This window comes from Somniosus microcephalus, chromosome 20 (assembly GCF_052327205.1).
Source record: "Somniosus microcephalus isolate GS21.2 chromosome 20, FLI_Smic_1.0, whole genome shotgun sequence".
NCBI classification, from domain to species: Eukaryota; Metazoa; Chordata; class Chondrichthyes; order Squaliformes; family Somniosidae; genus Somniosus; species Somniosus microcephalus.
This window is the reverse complement of record NC_141006.1, coordinates 14,974,065-14,994,337: the sequence shown is the minus strand read 5'-3', so window position 1 is coordinate 14,994,337 and position 20,273 is coordinate 14,974,065. Positions and strand designations below refer to the sequence as shown.

Here is a 20,273-nt window from a genome sequence, read left to right as displayed (position 1 = left end):
ACTTCCTCATCTATCCATCCACCACTGCCACTCATCCTTATGCAATTTCATGTCTCTTCCTGATAGTCACCCTCAATAAATGCACTGGATCCATCAGGTCAACACATGCTATTACAGTCACTCATAGGTCTGTTCCTTACTGTGTTGCCCAAGAAAAGATCACAGAACATGAGGGAGAGAACCAGAGGTAGGCTGCTGCAGATCTTGCAACTCACAACTGCAGAGGAGAAGGCACTGGCAATCAGTGGTGTTTTGGTGTCACTGGCTGTCGGAGATGTGGAGACGGGGATCTCCCAGCTACCTGGTGACACAATTAAATGTTAGCGACCCACATGTCATAAGGCACTCAGTCATGTTGACTTGGTTTCAACAGCGAGTGAAATATGATCATCTTCATAATAAGTTGCCACATACTTACCTTGCCAGGACTAATTCATGTCTTTTCTTTCTGCCAGGACCTTCACGCATACAGCAGCAGTCCATGGACCTAGCGGACGACAAATTGTCAGAGGAGCTGATTCCTTCTGAGGAAGCACCATCACAGGACTTGTTCTTACCATGCACCAGCTCAGATACTCGCACTTCGGTGGGATCAGTAAGATAGATAGTTGGGTTTTCACCTGGTGACTCAGATTTCACAAGTCAGCAAGAGCAGAGAGTGTTAGTAGGAACAGCTGTGGAGAGTCCGCGTCGGAGGGCAAAGCCCTCTCCAAGCTCTGCTCAACTGGACACAGATGCTGTACACCGGGGGCCGTCAAGGAAAAGGAGAATCATTGAGCAGCAGCAGAAAATGTGCAATGTACTGACTGGCCTTCCAAGCACACTGACCACAGTTGCAGGGAGAATGGAGCAGTCCACCTCAAGCATGAGTGGGTTAATGTCGCAGTGCATTGCGACAATGTCTCCTTGCATGGATAGAGTGACCAATTCCGTGGATCATCAAACGTGGCAAACACATGAATCCATGCAGGCCTTGACCACGGCAATGCACACTCTGGATACCAACATGTCTGCTGCCTTAAACAGGATGACAGATACCTTAGCCTTGGTCTTATAGTGCCCCATTGATTTGCAAGAAGCTGCTCTCCAGCAAAGTGGTAACAGTGAAGTGCAGCTCGGCCATGAAAGGGATGATGGCGAAAGGGGATATGCAAGGGGGAACTCCACTCAAAGTGCTTCCACTAATCACCCATTGCCACCCCCCTTCAATCAGTACCCAACATGCTGCCTTGTGTCCTGATGGCTGAGACTGGCCCTGTACAGGTGCAGGTGGAGCAGTTTTTGGCGGGGCCCTCACAGGTTCCAAAACACAGAGGATGTCGGCCAAGAGCATCTCAGCAGCCAGAGGAGGGATCTGAGCAGCCTGCCTCTACCACTGCTGAATCTACAGGGGTTTCATCACATAGGAGCGGTAGGAAAAGGAAGAGTAAAGTTTTGTAGTTGCATAAGGGTAGGCACATGGATGTCTGAGATAATGTTATGTTGTGAAGTTTCTGTTCTTGAATTCAATCACATAAATTCTATTCTTTTGCAACACTTACCCGTGTTGCCCATTCTTGGTTGCTGGGTGGCAAGTTGTCTTTTAACTTGTTTGATGATGAATGGGCAGACATGAATTGACAGGGACCAGTGGGGGGATGATCATGGGGTGGTTTGCAGGACTGCTTTGTGTCAGCAGCATCGGTGGGGGAGGGGGGGCGGGGCGGTGTGGGCAGGAAGAGTGACCGTTGCATGTGCTTCTGACATCAGTCCACTTGTGCAGCCTAAGTGAACCTTGCATTAATAAGGGCACGCTGGGCAGCAATGTGAGCAGCTGCTGCTACATTGCCCTTATCACCTTCCTCCTTCTCGGAATCGTCCGAAGAGGATCTGAGCTCTGCGTCTTGTTCCTCCTGCAGGTCCAAACCTCGCTGCTGCACAATGTTGTGCAGAGCGCAGCACACCACAACCATTCTGGACACCTGGCTGGTGTGTACAGAAGGGCGCCTCCAGATCTGTCTCGGCACCTGGAGTGCATCTTCAGCATGCCAATGGCTTATTCAATCACACATCTGGTGGTCATATGGCTTTCATTGTAGTGCTGTTGGGATTCATTGGTTGGTTTTCTGATGGGTGTGATCAGCCAAGTTTTAAATGGGTATCCCTTGTCTCATAGCAGCCACCCCTTAAGTTGTGCTTCCAGGTCCAAAGAGGTCAGGGAGCTTGGACAGCCGCAGGATGCAAGCTTCATGGCATCTCCTCGGGAATTTTGTGCACACCTGCAGAAATATCTTTTTCTGGTTGCACACCAGCTGCACATTGATGGAGTGGTAGCCCTTGCAGTCCACGAATATTTCTGGTTGATCTAGGGGTGCCTGGATTGCCAAGTGTGTGCAGTCGATGGTGCCCTGCACCTGTGGGAAGCCAGCCAGAGAGACGCAAACCCAAGCGCCCGCTCATTCTGACTGGTGTCATCACAGGCGAAGTTCACACAATCGCTGGCCCTGGCAAACAGCCCATCAGTCACCTGCCTTATGCATTTGTGGGTTGCTGACTGCCGGAGACATATCCAGGATGTCTGAGTCCTGGAAGGATTTGAAGGCAAAAGCGTTGAGGCCAGTGGTGACTTTGACAGCCACTGGTAACGCATGACCACCAGGTCCAGTGGGCACTAGGTCTTCTTCTAGGAGGCTGCAGATGTCTGCCACCATCTGACGCGACAACCTGAGGCTCCTGAAGCACTGCTGTTCCGACACATCAAGGAAACTCAGCCTCTGCCTGTACACCCTGTGTCGCAGGTAGAATCCCCTGCGTGCTGCACCCCTCTGCTACTCCCCTCTCTGCTGTCAACAACAGCCTGCTGCTGGTGCTGGGGATATTGGTCCTCTTCTGAGGTCCAATCTAAGGCAGCCAAAGTGCCACCTATCCTTACGTGATTCAGAAAACCACCCAAGTGTAGAAAGTAAACTCTCAACAAAAGTACTGTGAACAAACCCTTTCCCACTAATAGGAAAAAAAGCAGCTGAGTACTGAGTATTTATTGCAGTAATTCCATGAGTTTGAATCAGTCATCTCAATTGCCATTGTGTTCTCGCCTTGCTTTCACTGGCGAGTTTCAGGAAGCCTGGGAAACCCAGGGATGCAACGTTAAATTTGAAAGTCAGTTGAAATAGCACTCCAATTGAGTGATTAGCATATAGACAGAAAGACTTGCATTTATATAATGCCTTTCACACCTCAGGACGTCCCAAAGTGGTTTACAGCCAATGAAGTGCTTTTGAAGTGTGGTCACTGCTGTAATGTAGGAAATGCGGCAGCCAATTTGTGCACAGTAAGCTCCCACAAACAGCAATGTGATAATGACCAGATAATCTGTTTCTTTAATGATGTTGATTGAGGGATAAATATTGACCAGGACACTGGGGATAACTCCCCTGGCCTTCTTCAAAATAATGTACTCTGGGCCTTGAGAGAACGCTGCAAAGATGTGCTTACATACACACTCTTCGCTCCCAGATAATGGCCCAGAAATTCGGGTCAGGGGCTTCCCGCGGGTGCAAGCCCCCGACCTGCACTTACCTAGCGCGCCGGCCATTGAGCTGTGGGACCGCGTGGGATTCCGATCCTGGGCCTGCTCCAACTGCCGGCGCACAGTGCTTGCGTATCCCAGGGGTGCAGTTAGTTCGATGCGTCCCCTGGGATCACGTGGGCCATGGAGAGCCAATGGTAGCAGGGAAATGCCCATTCATATAATTGACAGGAAGAGCTGTCAAAACTATAAATACTATAAGCCCCAAAACATCACTAAAACTTCAAATAATTTTTTTTTTTAAATCACATTTTTAAAATAACTATAAATTACATAAAATAACCATTTTAAACAATAATTTAAATTTTTGAAAAAATTAATTACATTTTCTAACGGAACTAAAAATAAACTTACCTTTCTTTAAAGTATTTAAAAATAATAAACCTGTGGAAAAAATGTTTTAATTTTAATTAATTCACCACTTACCTTGTTAAAAGCAGGCCTTGTGCCTGCTTTTTACATGTGTAACTCTTGGAGACTTGCCCTCCCGGAGAAACCTGCAAAAAAAACGTAAGTTCCATGCGCACGCACTGCCTCTCCGGCGTACGCGTTCGACCTCTGAACCCCTTCCTTTAAGGGAACGGAAGTTCCGGTTTCCCGCGCATGCGCAGTGCATACACGAAACCGGCACTTCCATTGGGCCTACGGGTGAGTACCCCGTGCGTACTCACCCGTGGAGACCCGAATTTCTGGGCCAATACATGTTTCATTTTTTGAAAGTGCAAAAACATTGGACAAACACTCAGCTTCAGGTCATATGCTTCCCCGGAGAGCCAGTGGATCACTGAAGCATTGTTCTAAATTGTTTGACACTGTGCTGGAGTTGTACTCCATGCGGAAGCTCTCCTCTGTGCACTATCTGTAACAAAATTGTAACCGGTTTATTAAGAACACATTTACAATTTCATTGCACACAACACAGAGAGGAATTCTTCACCTATTTAGTGTCAAACCCAAATAATGAGATGTGGCCTTGCTGAGAGGGTGTCTCACTCAACCCTGTGCAGTCAGACATGACTCCAGTTATAGGGAGCAATTTTAACCCAACCCGCCCATCGGAAAACTGACAGGATTGGGTGCAACACTGGTCTTTTATCCCGCCTGATTTCACTTTCCATTGAAGTCATTGGAGAGTAATACTGGGCGGGTGTAAAACCGGCATTCCACCCGATCTCATGGGTTTCCCACCCAGCGAGTTTGGTTAAGATTACCCCAATACTGTTTACTTTTACATTGTAGTGTAACTGCACCCAAGGTATGAACACAGTTCCCACAATGGTTTCATTGCTTTTCAGTCATTGTTTTAATTCCTCTTTAACATTCTGATTCGCAGAAAGTCATGCACACAAGGAAGCGTCACTCAGAACTCTATCATGAACTAAACCAGAAATTCCACACCTTGGACAGATTCCGAGATCCCGAACCCTCAGGATTTAAGGTGAAGAGTAATTGTTTATTTGAGGAATATTATGGTGCCTCAGAATTCAGCGTGTCCTAGTTCTTTATTTCAAATTTTAATTGGCAGAGTTTTAAAAAATGATAGAAACGTAAAATACTGCAGATGCTGGAAATCTGAAATAAAAACAGAAATACTCAGCAGGTCAGGCAGCATCTGTGGAGAGAGAAACAAAGTTAATGTTTCAGGTCAATGATCTTTCATAAGAACATAAGAATTAGGAGCAGAAGTAGGCCAATTGGCCCTTCGAGCCTGCTCCATCATTCAGTAAGATCATGGCTGATCTTCTACCTCACCTCCACCTTTCCACACTATCCCCATATCCCTTGATTCCTTTAATATCCAAATGCCTATCGATCTCTGTCTTGAATATACTCAACGACTGAGCATCCGCATTCCTTTGGGGTAGAGAATTCCAAAGATTCACACCCCTTTAAGTGAAGAAATTTCTCCTCATCTCAGTCCTAAATGGCCAGAACAGTTCTGATGAAAGGTCATCGACCTAACACGTTAACTCTGTTTCTCTCACCACAGATGCTGCCTGACCTGCTGAGTATTTCCAGCATTCTCTGTTTTTATTTTAATAAATGATGTGAGGGACCTGCTATGAACTGTGATCATTGTGGTTTCTACCCAGACTCTTAATCATGACAACACCTCACCAATATTAGATAGGTGCCTAACAATAGGGTAAACATTACAATAGATACTGTTCTTGAACAAATGCTTCAAGTGCTCATACAAATTCATCTCTGCGCTCTTTAAAACAGGGATGAAAATCTATAATATATTAAAAGTCTTGTGTTTATTCACACTTCATACCAACTTTTCCATTTGAAATTTTTTATGTCCACATTTATAATAGATGCTGCCTGTGTAAACTTGGCACGCTATCATTACACCTTCCCAGTAGTGGCAGAGCAAAGCAGTTTTGCTTCTCCTAACAACTAAATTTGTACCACAGAGAAAGCTCTATGCTCCAACTAATTTTAGCTCTCTGCTTCCCAAATTGTTGTAGGTTTTGCTATTTAACCATAAATTATAATATAAAATCGATATATAAAAACAAGGACAAATATATGACTTTAAAATTGGTACTAAATTACATCCACGTGCCCTGGTCTAATGATCCCCATCACTTCACCAGAAAACTACACTTGGTCCTGTCCATGCAAGCAATGCCACTGGTGATCGACCAGTGTTTAAAAATTAACAGCACGTGTAGTGCAGAGAAAAATTTGGTTCTGTAAGACTTTCTCTTACTACTGTTCGGACCTCGAGAATTACGAATTAGCTTAACAATCAATGACAAGGATGGGATCAATAAAATTGGTCTTTTAATCAGACTATAGTTCAAAATTCAAGTGTACAGTACATAGAAGGGGGTAGGAGGCCGGGGACGGAGGTGTGGGCAGGCGGCCGCCGAAAAACCGGCCGGCCGCACCTCCACCTTAACTCGCCCCACTACCGCCACAGGTAGGCCCCTGTGTACCAGTCGCTGTTTGCGGCCGGCGCGGAAGAGGCGGCTGCGACCTAATATGGCGCTCGGGGCGGTAGCGGGGGCGCTGCGCACACCGATGACGTCATCGGTGGCGGCGCAGCGCTACAGGCTAACGCCGCCATTAGCGCCCCGCTAAATATCGCGGTGGTTGTGGCCAGAGGCGCAAAAGCCCTCTTTGGGCGCAAACTGGTGGCGCAGGCCACTGAATTTATAGGCCATAGAGTTATACAGCACAGAAAGAGGCCTTTCGGCCCATCATGTCCACGCCGGCCATCAAGCCCTATCTATTCTAATCCCATTTTCCAGCACTTGGTCCGTAGCCTTGTATGCTATGGCGTTTCAAGTGCTCATCTAAATGCTTCTTGAATGTTGTGAGGGTTCCTGCCTCTACCACCCTTTCAGGCAGTAAGTTCCAGATGCCAACCGCCCTCTGGGTGAAAAAGTTTTTCCTCAAATCCCCTCTAAACCTCCTGCCCCTTACCTTGAAACTATGCCCCCTGGTTATTGAACCCTCTACTAAGGGGAAAAGTTCCTTTCTGTCTACCCTATCTATGCCCCTCATAATTTTGTACACCTCAATCAGGTCCCCCCTCAGCCTTCTCTGCTCTAAAGAAAACAACCCAAGCCTGTCCAGACTCTCTTCATAGCTGAAGCGCTCCAGCCTAGGTAACATCCTGGTGAATCTCCTCTGCACCCTCTCCAATGCAATCACATCCCTCCTATAGTGTGGCGACCAGAACTGCACACAGTATCTCCAATGAAACTCCAGTGCACTGGGCTTTCTGAACAAGTAACTTTAACAAACACATATTTTATCCAAAAATGGGAATGAATTCCTGCCAAGTGTGAATACTCTGCATAATATCCATTGTATATCAGGTCTAATTCTGTGACCCTGCACTTCCTGCGGAGAAACCAGCACAAACCGAGTGTAGGCCACGGAACTGTAATCTCACTTCTCTGACCCACACTTCCTCTGAGCTTGACTTTGTAACACATTCCACACAATATATCCACTTTGTATAATTTCCTTGAAATCTATTGTATAGAATATATATACTGTACAAAATTAGCTATTCTACAGAACATTCTGAGAGTGGCACTTGTGAGATTGGTTGTCTACAATAGAAGTGGTTTATATTCAGTAAACTATTGCTCCTAACAGCTGTCTATCTACATAATATAGAATGTTTTTATTTAGTATGCAATCCCAGCCTATCACCATTCCCTTCCAATCGCCATTCCCTGCCCATCGCCATTCCCTGCCCATCGCCATTCCCTTCCCATCGCCATTCCCTGCCCATCGCCATTTCCTTCCAATCGCCATTTCCTTCCAATCGCCATTCCCTTCCAATCGCCATTCCCTGCCCATCGCCATTCCCTGCCCATCGCCATTTCCTTCCAATCGCCATTCCCTGCCCATCGCCATTCCCTGCCCATCGCCATTCCCTGCCCATCACCGCTCCCTGCCCATCGCCATTTCCTTCCAATCGCCATTCCCTGCCCATCACCATTCCCTGCCCATCGCCATTCCCTGCCCATCGCCATTCCCTGTCCATCGTCACTCCCTGTCCATCGTTACTCCCTTCCCATCGCCAATCCCTGCCCATCGCCAATCCCTGCCCATCGCCATTCCCTGCCCATCGCCATTCCCTGCCCATCGCCATTCCCTGCCCATCGCCATTCCCTGCCCATCGCCATTCCCTGCCCATCGCCATTCCCTGCCCATCGCCATTCCCTGCCCATCGCCATTCCCTGCCCATCGCCATTCCCTGCCCATCGCCATTCCCTGTCCATCGTCACTCCCTTCCCATCGCCATTCCCTGTCCATCGTCACTCCCTGTCCATCGTTACTCCCTTCCCATCACCAATCCCTGCCCATCGCCATTCCCTGCCCATCGCCATTCCCTGTCCATCGTCACTCCCTTCCCATCGCCATTCCCTGCCCATCGCCATTCCCTGCCCATCGCCATTCCCTTCCCATCGCCATTCCCTTCCCATCGCCATTCCCTTCCCATCGCCATTCCCTTTCCATTGTCATTCCCTTTCCATCGTCATTCCCTTCCCATCACCGTTCCCTGCCCATCTTCGCCATTCCCTGTCCATCACCATTCCCTGCCCATCGCCATTCCCTTCCCATCGCCATTCCCTTCCCATCGCCATTCCCTTCCCATCGCCATTCCCTTTCCATCGTCATTCCCTTCCCATCGCCATTCCCTTCCCATCGCCATTCCCTTCCCATCGCCATTCCCTTCCCATCGCCATTCCCTTTCCATCGCCATTCCCTTCCCATCGTCATTCCCTTCCCATCGTCATTCCCTTCCCATCGTCATTCCCTGCCCATCGTCATTCCCTGTCCATCGTCATTCCCTTCCCATCACCATTCCCTGCCCATCTTCGCCATTCCCTGTCCATCACCATTCCCTGTCCATCGCCATTCCCTGCCCATCTTTGCCATTCCCTGTCCATCACCATTCCCTTCCCATCACCATTCCCTTCCCATCATCATTTCCTGCCCATTATACTTCAAGAGTCACAATCAAATTTTTGTGTTACACTTTTAAAAATGTAATAAAAAGTAGAGGTGGTCCCTTGGAACAGAAAATACCACCAGAGTCAGAACATCTGCAGCCTCTTCAATCACACTACAAAAGACAAAGACAGGGTTCTGATCTTCAGCCTAAATAACAATTGAACTCATGCAGTATTTATTTAACAGCAATTAAACTTTGTGGACTTAAATGTAGACAATTTCACTTTAGCAGAAGAAGAATATATTGCACATTAATGACCAAACAGTTCTGTCCTTATAATGCAGCGTATCATTTGACTTACTGGGGTAGATGTTGACGTTGTGCGATGAAACGAGTGACAGCGAGTCGACAGCCTGTTTTACGTCTCCCCCCATTTTATTTTCATTGACTTCAGTTATCCACATGGATTGGACAACACTGGTTTAACCTTATAGCATACACAGCTGCACTTTAACAGGAAAATCATACATTACCTCATATGTTTATATAATTCTCCCTTCATAATAAAATGGTGTACCCTGACTCATAGCAGGGCTGCTAGCTGCTATTTATACATTGGGCACACTCAAGCTTTTCAGGCATCTAACATTGATTGTTTTGTTTTGAACAGTATTTAAACTACCTTGGCCACCTCACATGCATCCAACATCATCCCATTTTGACCTGATAGTGTTAGTGACAATTTTTCAGTGTACTTTTAATTGTTGCAACATAATATTAATGTATCCACAAAATGTTCTGCTGGTCATTTGTGAAAAACCCTTCCGAGAACGTGCTGGGACTCACAAACACCCCCGATTCCATGAGCTTTAACTGTAAATCTGAAGAGCGTGTGCAATGTTAACCGAACCTGTCCAATCAGAGACGTGCATCCAAATCCACACCGTCAACTGAGAGAGTACGCGCCCCCAGTGTCATTGCCTGAATATTCTGTTGCTTAGCAACGTGCACAGGTAGCCCCACAGGATGTAGCATGTGAGGGAGTCTCAGAACTTCACCTTCAAAATGCAGAGAACTGGTTCGACACATGTTAAAATGATTATATAGACACAGCAGCAGATGCCACGCACTATATACTTCATGTAACATAATATACCAGGGAGCGTGTCGGAGGCTTTAACTTAATCGAGATATTCAGGTGAGGTTGACGAGCAGCTGATGCTTTACTCTGATGGTTCAAGGCATAATTGCCGACATCCCAACTATCAGTCTTTATTTATGTGAGAAAAAACAATTACGCTATGCTGTCAGAATTCAGGCGCTGTTTCCCTAAGGGCTCAGCTAAGTCCAACAGTAAGCGGCTCAGTCATGCAACCCAGAGGTCCTTGGTTTGATCCCAAGTCTGTGGTGAGTTCAGTGATCTCTGCACAGCTGCCGTAATGGTGCCAGAATTGTCCTCAATGTCCATCGGAACAGGAGGAGGCCACTCAGCACCTGGAGCCTGCTCCGCTATTCAGCTAGATCATCGATGATCTGCACCTCAACTGTATTTATCTGCCTTCGCTCCACATCCCTTGATACTCTTATCTAACAAAAATCTATCGATCTCAGTCTTGAAAGCTTCAATTAACCCCCAGCATCCACAGTCTTTTGGGGGAGAGAGTTCCAGATTTCTACTGCCCTTTCTGCGAAAAACTGCTTCCTCATTTCCCTTCAGAATGGCCTGTATCCAATTTTCAGATTATGTCCCATCATTGTTGATTCCCCCAACAGAGGAAATAGTTTCTCTGTATCTACCCTTTGTATTCCAGCCCCCTTGAAGTAAAGGCCAGCATTCCATTAGATTTTTAAATTAGAGTTAGAGAGGTTAAACTCTCTCGGCTTTCCCTCCCTGATCATAATTTTGCAACCCCTGCTCAAAAGTGCATATGTGGGCATTGGATGGGCTTGGCTGTGATGCCTACTGCAGTTGAATATCCTGCTGACATTCACTGTCTAGATTCAATTTGAGAAAAAAAGAAGGGGCAATAAAAAGACGATATGCGATACACAATTCCAATTGGCTTGTGTCATTCGGACCTCAGTGTGATTCATAGATGTCAATATTTTCTATTTTATCTCCTTATGCAGCGAGAGAAGCGATGGAGCATTTCCTCAGCAGGAGCTGAAAAGAGCACGCCAACTGTAAGTATAACATGGCACCCATTCCAGCTACAATGTGGGGGATACTGGGCACCTGGTGATTTGCAGGCACCGGACAGGGTACTCTGAGCTCTTTGAGCAACATTTCTGTGCATATACACAAAAGTACAAAGGGCAGCATGCAGGACGTTATAGAAACTGCTGAGAGAAAAGAATAGTGAGCGAGAATGTGGTAGTAGAGGGACGAAGAAGACTTAAGAAATAGAGGGAAGTAGAGAATTAAGAGGGATAATGGCAAAGAGGGAGGATCTGCTGATTCAATTGACTTTAACAAAAGAGAAAGTTGATCTCATTTTAAAGTTTTCTAAGGAAACAGATGTTCATTAAGAGCAGTGTTTTACCCAAACTGGTTATTAGGAAAATGATTACAAAAAGAATGAGTCACCTTGTGTTGGATGTACATATTGTTAAATGCCCAGGACATATTTCAAATGGAAAATTAAATTGTAATTTCACATTTTCTTCGAAATAATTCCCGAGAACGCTTGAACCTCAATGTTTGTAGAATTATTATTGCTACACATGTCTGGGGAGAGTTTATTCGGTATGGAAGGTGGGCCTGTGAGTCAGTAAATAAAGCCCATTTCACACAGTGGTAGATGGTGTGTAAGCTTGGCAGTGTTCCACATCCATGGCTGTCACCTTGCACTGTTTAAACATGCTAGGGAGCCACAGTGATCGAGTGGCTCTCACTGCAGCACTGCTCACTGCTGGGTAACTAGCAAACACCCACATAAAAAGTGTCAGAAATCAAGCCCATTTTCCAAAATATTAATAAGTGAAACAAGCCAACACTTTTCAAGTGATATTTCACTGCACTAATATCGGACGGATGGTCACATTGAAACCTTTGTCTATGTCACTGTCTCCCAAGCCTGGGTCCCTGTGGCAGCCTCTCTTAAATCTAGACAGAATTGTGAGTGAACATCACAACTCGTGTCCATCACAACTGTGTCTTAGATGTAGATTACTGCTCTTTCACCCTATTTACTAATGTCAATCCAGGCGACAGAATCAGATAAACGAGTCACTCCAAGCCTTTCAGGCGCAGCTGATGTTTTGGTGACTAGTTTTCTGTCAACAGTGGCATCAATGAGATATTTTGGCAAATCTCAAATTAGCAACTAAATTTGGAATTTTCCAGAATCTGATACGAAGATGAAGTCAGAACACCTAATATCAGGTGTCTGCAACAAACAGAATTTGCTGATTAGTTTAGCAGTTGGTTTCCTTGATTTGTCAACAAGTGTAAATACTGCCATCTCCTGACAAATCCGACCAAGTTATTGATTGATTTTTGGAATTTGTCAACACTGCCGCCAATATTGTCAAGTAAATCACCCTCTGCAATTAGAGTGAGCAAACTGGCCATTAAGATACCAAACTAGCTGTACTCACGGCCCAGTGGAAAATGGTACCATCTGGCGTGGAAGCCATTCTGGACCAAGGGTCCATCCCCAGTCTGTGCTGAATTAGCCAGCAGCAAAGTATCAGGAAGTGATGCAATTGATCTCAATATCTCTAGGCTAGGGAGGGGGATGAAATTAGCCAGACTTGCTACTCCTGATCAGGAACCATGTCCCAGCAAGATCACAGATCACAGATCACAGAAACCCCACAGTGCAGATAGAGGCCATTTCGGCCCATTGAGCCTGCACCGACACATATCCCACCCGATCCCCGTAACCCCTACACCAACACATATCCCACCCTATCCCCGTAACCCCACGTATTTAATCCCCCTAACACTAAGGGTCAATTTATCATAGCCAATCAACCTAACCCGCACATCTTTGGACTGTGGGAGGAAACCGGAGCACCCGGAGGAAACCCACGCAAACACGGGGAGAATGTGCAAACTCCACACAGACAGTCACCCGAGGCCGGATTCGAACCCGGGTCCCTGGCGCTGTGAGGCAACAGTGCTAACCACTATGCCACCAAGAGTCGGCACCTTCAGGGAAAAGAGGGCAATATTGGACAAGACCTCAGTATTATTAGGGTCCTGTGAAATGCACCAATAGAGAGACTGAGTTAAAACCTTCTGTCCACAGGAGCAAACTACACCTGTGGAGCAATCATGGGACAACTTCAAGACCACACCGCCCAACACGCTTCATTCAGACACCCAGGAAAATTTAGAACTACATTCGCCAGACTGGGAAACATCTGCCACAATCCCACTGGATACATCTGAAGGAGACTTTCAAACTGAAGTTTAAAGCGGATTCAGAGGTAAAAAAAACCTAAAAAACAGAAACAACAAACTTGAAATATATATTTTCACACTGATGCTTTGAGAAGAATTTTTCTGTGTGTTGAATTCCTGAATATTCTTTGAATTGATGTGAACAGATCATCATCTCTCAATCGGAAAAGTGGAATTCTCCTGCACTCTGTTCTTATTTTCAACTTTCTCACTGCGACTGATAGGTGAGAATGCAAGACCCATGAATCTGTGAAACTACGTCCCAGATCTACATACTCTACTTCCCATATGATATTCTTTTGATGTGCGTGTGTGAAACCCACAACCAAAACTAAAAGGATTCAGGCACTAAATCTCTAGTTGGCAAACAAAAATTCCAAAATGAAATTAATTTTCAGTCAGACTCCATCATTTTTGTCTCACCATCTTATGTAGAAAAAGACATTCAGGCAGCAGTTATTTTTAAGAATACTTTTATATCTGGTTTGTAAGTCACATCTTTGCAGCGGTTTTTCTCTTTTTTATAGGCTGTGACTTATGACCTGGATTTTGCAATGGCTGCTCTCCCTGACAGCCTTTCCTCTGTCTGTTGCTCTTCCCCCATATCCAATGTCCATCTGTGGGCTCAATAATACTCTTCTGTCCAACTTTTTTGAAAATGGGCCTACGGGGTAATTGCGTGAGGCTCTGCACTCAGTGTGAAGCCTCACTAGATGCGAGCACAGGTCATGAAGCAATCAATCACACTATAGTACCAATTTTTTGATCATATTCACGTCTACTGAGGTTTTTCATCTGGGAACAGAATCTCACAAAATTACCCCTGAACACATTCGTGTTAGAGGTAGAACTAATAGGTGCAGGATTAGTAAAAAGAATGGAGGAACTGTTAACCTAGTCCGCCTGTCGATAAACTGACGAGATCAGGTGCAGCGCTAGTTTTACAACCTGCCATTGAAGTCAGTGGAGAGCAATATCGGGTGGGGTGTAAAACCGGCATCCCACCCTTCCCGTGGGTTTCCCGCCTGGCCAGTTAGGTTCAAATGACCCCCGGTGAAGCTGCCTCTCTGTAGTAATTGTCAAATCATCTTTTAAAAGCTGTTATGTCAATTACTGTCCGAGGATGGTCAGCCTGCAGTCGGAAATCTCACATCCTTTTTATAAATAAATACAGATTTTTTTTCTCCACAAATTCTTGACATTTAAAAAATACATGTGGATACTCTATAGCATTGCTCATAGGAGGTCGTGCTTTTAAAAGGGGAGGTGTAGCGGTTTGGACATGGGGGATGGACCATATGACCAGTGAACAGATTTCTAATGGTGTTTATGAGAGATGTGCCCAGAGATGATAAAGTAAGTTTTTTTTCATTGAGCCAGTTAGGTTTATTTTCTGTGCAGACACTTCATAGATATGTCAAACACACACGGAATGCAACACATTTTCATATATATATATATATATATATATATAGGTCTTGCATCGAGCACATGTCTGTCACACCTCAAAGCGTCACGCATGTAAATGTACAATACCTGATTAATTGAAATCTAATTTTCATAAAACGCCAACAAATCATAACTGAACAGGCATGGAACATACCAACCAACAGGTAGTAAGTAGGAACAAGAACTATCAATCAAGACACAACAGTCATAAAGCAGCTATCAATAAAAAACATAACTAATGGAATTGCTCAAAATATGTTTGAATTTTTTTTGCCTGCTCGCTTACTCAGAGACATAAAAATAAAAGGGGAGAAATTATTCTGTTCAGTTTAATCTGCTCCTCCTTGCTCCAATTCAAAAACTTACCTTGGATCGGCACCCGCTGGGGCAGCTGAAGAATGCTGAGTGAGGCAGGCCCAACACCTACACTGCTCACGAGGTGTACAATGTGTGAAAGGGGCCCTTTGCGGACACCTAAAAAATGGGCACCACTGTGCACTGATCCCTTTCATCAGAACTCATCTCTAAGTTTTGTTCCAATAATATTACCTCATCCTATCCCTCCTGAAACTATTTAAAAATAAAATGTATTTATTTAAAATAGTTGTATCAGCAAACCCTCAATCCACCTACCAGTAGGGCCAGAACAGGGGTCAGTGATAGTGAGCCAGCTTTTGTTTTGTGAAGGTAGAAGGTTTCAGCTCACATATTGCACAACAGGGGAATTATCATTGAAAGGAACTCAACGCTGTGAACCTCAATTCAAGTCCCTATCGCCGCTTTAATTTCCAGACATAAAAGATCTGTAACCCTTCCAAGAGAAGTTACCTTTGGCTTGAAAGTATTAATTACAACAGATTACAAAATAATAACAACAACTTGCTTTTATACAGCACCTTTATAAAAGCACCCAAAGTGCAAATGAGAAAAATATGTAAAATAAAGTGCCAAAATCAAAGATCTTTCATTCTGAACACTTTATTCAGTGTATTTCCCATATTTTGGAGCCTCCTGTAATTCTCTTTCCAGCCAAAAATAAATCTTGTTCCTTCGCACCGACATCCCCTTCAGTGTGGTTTACATTCACTGTGTGCTTTATGTTATTTTTCCTTGCAATATCACAGAATCACAGAAACCCCACAATGCAGATAGAGGCCATTTCGGCCCATCGAGCCTGCACCGACACATATCCCACCCGATCCCCGTAACCCCTACACCAACACATATCCCACCCTATCCCCGTAACCCCACGTATTTAATCCCCCTAACACTAAGGGTCAATTTATCATAGCCAATCAACCTAACCCGCACATCTTTGGACTGTGGGAGGAAACCGGAGCACCCGGAGGAAACCCACGCAAACACGGAGAGAATGTGCAAACTCCACACAGACAGTCACCCGAGGCCGGATTCGAACCCGGGTCCCTGGCGCTGTGAGGCAACAGTGCTAACCACTATGCCACCGTAGAATCATAAAAACTTACAGCACACAAGGGGGCCATTCGGCCCATTGTGCCTGTGCTGGCTCTTGGAAAGAGGAGTCAGGCTCAGTCCCACCCAATGTTCCTGCTCATTTTTTCTGGCCCTGCGCGGCCTCTTTAAGGGGCTGTGGAGGGCCATTCAAATTACCATGCATGCACGATTTTTACATTGAAAAGCCGGCATGCCAGCTGCGTGGGTTCCATGGAGCGCTGCGCAGCCACACTTGCAGGGAACGTCGGTCCTGCCACCTCCCCCCGCGCCCCCCCCCCCCCCGCCGGCTTTTTTGTCCGTAACCCTCTAAGTTCCTCATCCTCAAGTAACTGTCCAACTCCCTTTTAAAATTATTTATGGAATCAGCTTCCACTACCTGTTCAGGTGGAGCGTTCCAGATCCTGACAACTCTGAGTGAAAAAAATTGTCTTCATCTCCCCTCTAGATCTTTGTCCAATGATTTTGAATCTATGACCTTTAGTTATTGACTCACTCGCCAGAGGGAATAACTTCTTTCTATCTACTCTATCAAAACCTCTCATCATTTTGAAAACCTCTAGTAGGTCACCTCTTAACCTTCTCTGCTCCAAGGGGAACAGTCCGAACTTTTCCAACTTCTCCTCATAACTGAAGTCCCTCATCCCTGGGAACATCCTGGTAAACCTCCTCTGTACCCTTTCTAAGGCCTTAACATCTTTCCTGAAGTGTGGGGCCCAGAATTGTCCACAATACTCTAGCTGAGGCCTAACCAGTGATTTATAAAGTTCTAGCATAATCTCTGTGCTTTTATATTCTATTCCTCTATTTATAAATCCAGTAACCCAAATGCTTTTTTAACCACCTTATCAACTTGCCCTGCCACCTTTAAGGAATTGTGTTTCTGGACACCAAGGTCTCTCTGCTCATCTACACTTTTCAAAATCATGACAGTTATAGTAAACTGTCTATCCATGTTAGTCCTTCCAAAGTGCATCACTTCACACTTCTCCCATCTGCCAGGATTCTGCCCATTTCACCATATATTGGATATACCTAAGCAACTAAAGGAATTCCATCCACTGTTCTGCTTCACTTTCACTCTAATTCCTTGTTTTCACATGTCAAGTGGCCGATATTCAGTGCTATTTTTGAACTGTCAGCCTTTTAAGTGGTTGTGTGAGTTTTTTTGAAGCTGATGGTCAGTTTTTGCTTGTATTCTAGGTTGGCATGGATGAGGTAAATGTAATCATCTTGTAAAGTTTGTATTATTTCTGCCTTTTATTATATCACAAACCCTATTCACAGGACTAAGTTTCTCAGCTTAGTCAGAAACTACAATAATATCCAAAAGCAGGTCAGACCTAGGATTTCTGTGGCAAGTGACTCACCTCCTGACTCCCCAAAGCCTCTTTACTACCTACAAGGCACAAGGCAGGATGTGATGGAATGCCCTCCACTTGCCTAGATGGGTGCAGCTCCAACGAGACTCAACAATCTCGACACTATCCAGGACAAAGCAGCCCGTTTGGTCGGCAGCCCATCCACCACTTTAAACATCCGCTCCCTCCACCACCGGTGCACCGTGTTTGCAGTGTATCCTATCTACAGAATGCACTGCAGCAACTCGCCAAGGCTTCTTCGGCAGCACCTTCCAAACTTAGAAGGACAAGGGAAGCAGGTGCATGGGAACACCATAACCTCCAAGTTCCCCTTCAAGTCACACACCATCCTGACTTGGTCATATATCGCCGTTCTTTCGTGTCGCTGGGTTAAAATCCTGGAACTCCCTACCTACCAGCACTGTGGGACTACCCTCACCACTCGGACTGCAGCAGTTGAAGAAAGCTCACCATCACCTTCTCAAGGGTAACTAGGGATGGACAATAAATGCTGGCTTTACATCCTGAAGAATGATTTAAAAAAAAACATTTTCAATAATATTTTTATCTACTTCTTTGTCCCCCTTTTATTATTGGTAGCTTTTGCTGAGTGCCCATTATTGATTGGTTGTCTTCATACAGTAGTTTTTTATCTGCTTTGTCCGCATTTGATTGGTATGGTTCCTACCTGCTCAGTTATGTTTTGTTGCTGTTTTAGGAATGTGAAATTTGAGCCAATCAGGTGCAAGTATGACATCAAAATTGGCATATGTGTAGATGAGAGGCCTGATATGTGACATCCAAAGTGTAACAGAGAAATTGCTTGCTACATGCAAGACCTCTTCATATAGAGAGATACATAGATATAGATGTCAACAACACATTGATGTGGAATGAACAACAGCAATTCTTTTGTGGTATATTTCAGATAATTTTGAAGAAATAGTAAACTAGATTGCTCCAGAGAAATTGTTTGAAGACTGGAAAGTACTAGGATATGGACTGTGGTATTTTAGATTTCTTAATGCAATAAAGTAAATTGGATAACTACAGGAACAGTGTTGATTGTTTTGAAAAGAAAGGAAAAAGTCTTTGTCTGTGGGAAAGCTTTTTGTATCTATGGAGCATCCTTTTTATATGGATTAAGTAAACAACCAGTCTCCCTTTTAATTATCAAACTCGCACGTACTTTTCTGACCCTTGCAGATAAACTTGCACACATATTTTGGCATATTGCACACAGTTCGACTCCTCAAACTTGTGCAGTTTTGGGTTTAGGTATCAATTTACCATTTAGCCTTTCCCTGCTGGATGCTCAGCACTGATGGAGTCTCTCCTGGGTACCTGTGTGTACACCTCCAATCTAATTCTCCTACCATTGACGTTAATTGCTTTTAACCGCTCTAGTGAGCTCCACACACTGGTTCAGATATTATGAAATGAAACAGAAAATGAGTACACCAATTGGCATCTGAGGAAGAAAAACTGATTCAGGTTTCAGGAATAGTTCCTACCTAATACCTGACCCTGCCTTTAAGATGGTGGGCCTGCTTTGTATTTCCAGTATTTTCTAGTTTGATTTTAGATCTCCAACATTTGTAGTTTTTCTATTTAACTCTTTCAGATGTTTTGTTTGGAAAGGGTTGGACCCGTCCTCCATTTGGCTGAACATTTCAAATTAAACCAGGTTCTTTTCATTTTTTTTCCCTAAGTCACCACTGTGCAGGTTGGAAGTCTGACGTATGCACAGCTCAGATTACTGCCTCATGCGTGGGTTGGGTAACTTGGCCAAACACCTGCCTCAGATCTGGCTGCGATTTGATTTTCCTCCCAAACATTTTGGCATAGAAATTGGTATGCATTGCGGCCATTTCGTGGGTGTAAAACAGGCACTATGATGACAAATTTAGAGGTGGGACAGCCCACGGCCAATCTGCGCATACGTGGGGGCCGCTGCTAAATTTGTACGGCATCCTTGGCAGCGACCCTTATATTTGAGGATGCGGGGCCTAATGCTAGTTTTAGGACCCCTTGTCGCAGTTAGTTGGGGATGAATAGAGCAGAATTCGGGCCTGCTCTTGGTATTCTTCGGCTGCCCCTGCAGCTGCCAACAAAAGGTAAGTTTATCTTTTAAAATAAAGTTTAGAAATCTTTGATGTGGAGCCAGGAGATGCAGGAGAGCACCCCCGACTCCACAGCAGCACGATCTCTCCCACCCTCCCTCCCCACCATTGTTGCCCCAACCCTCCCTACTGGACTTACCTTTGGGTTATTGCTGGCAAAACAAGCAGCCCAAGATACATCTTATTAAAATCTGTGAGCTGCCTGTGGATATGCAAAATAGAAACATAGAAGATAGGAGCAGGAGTAGGCCATTCGGCCCCTCGAGCCTGCTCCACCATTCAATGCGATCATGGCTGATCATCCAAATTCAGTACCCTGTCCCTGCTTTCTCCCCATATCCCGTGATTCCCCTTAGCCTTAAGAAATATATCTAACTCCTTCTTGAATATATTTAATGAATTGACCTCAACTATCTTCTGTAGTAGGGAATTCCACAGGTTCACCACTCTCTGGGTGAAG

General features: G+C 45.1%; 1 protein-coding gene across 9 annotated transcripts in view; it reads left to right on the top strand.

The window, feature by feature from the left end:
* Positions 1–20,273, top strand: part of LOC147103064 (adhesion G protein-coupled receptor B2-like) — a 1,231,153-nt gene that overhangs the window by 1,199,346 nt on the left and 11,534 nt on the right. For 6 of the 9 annotated variants that reach the window (XM_085962351.1, XM_085962348.1, XM_085962350.1 and 3 more), the window contains 3 exons: positions 4,902–5,006; positions 11,130–11,183; positions 13,256–15,920. In XM_085962351.1, the coding sequence (XP_085818477.1) occupies positions 4,902–5,006; positions 11,130–11,183; positions 13,256–13,423 (327 nt within the window). In that variant the 3' untranslated portion in view covers positions 13,424–15,920. Of the gene's footprint in view, positions 1–4,901; positions 5,007–11,129; positions 11,184–13,255; positions 15,921–20,273 lie in introns of those variants that run through there. The other 3 variants (XR_015072890.1, XM_085962346.1, XM_085962349.1) reach the window with 3 other exon arrangements.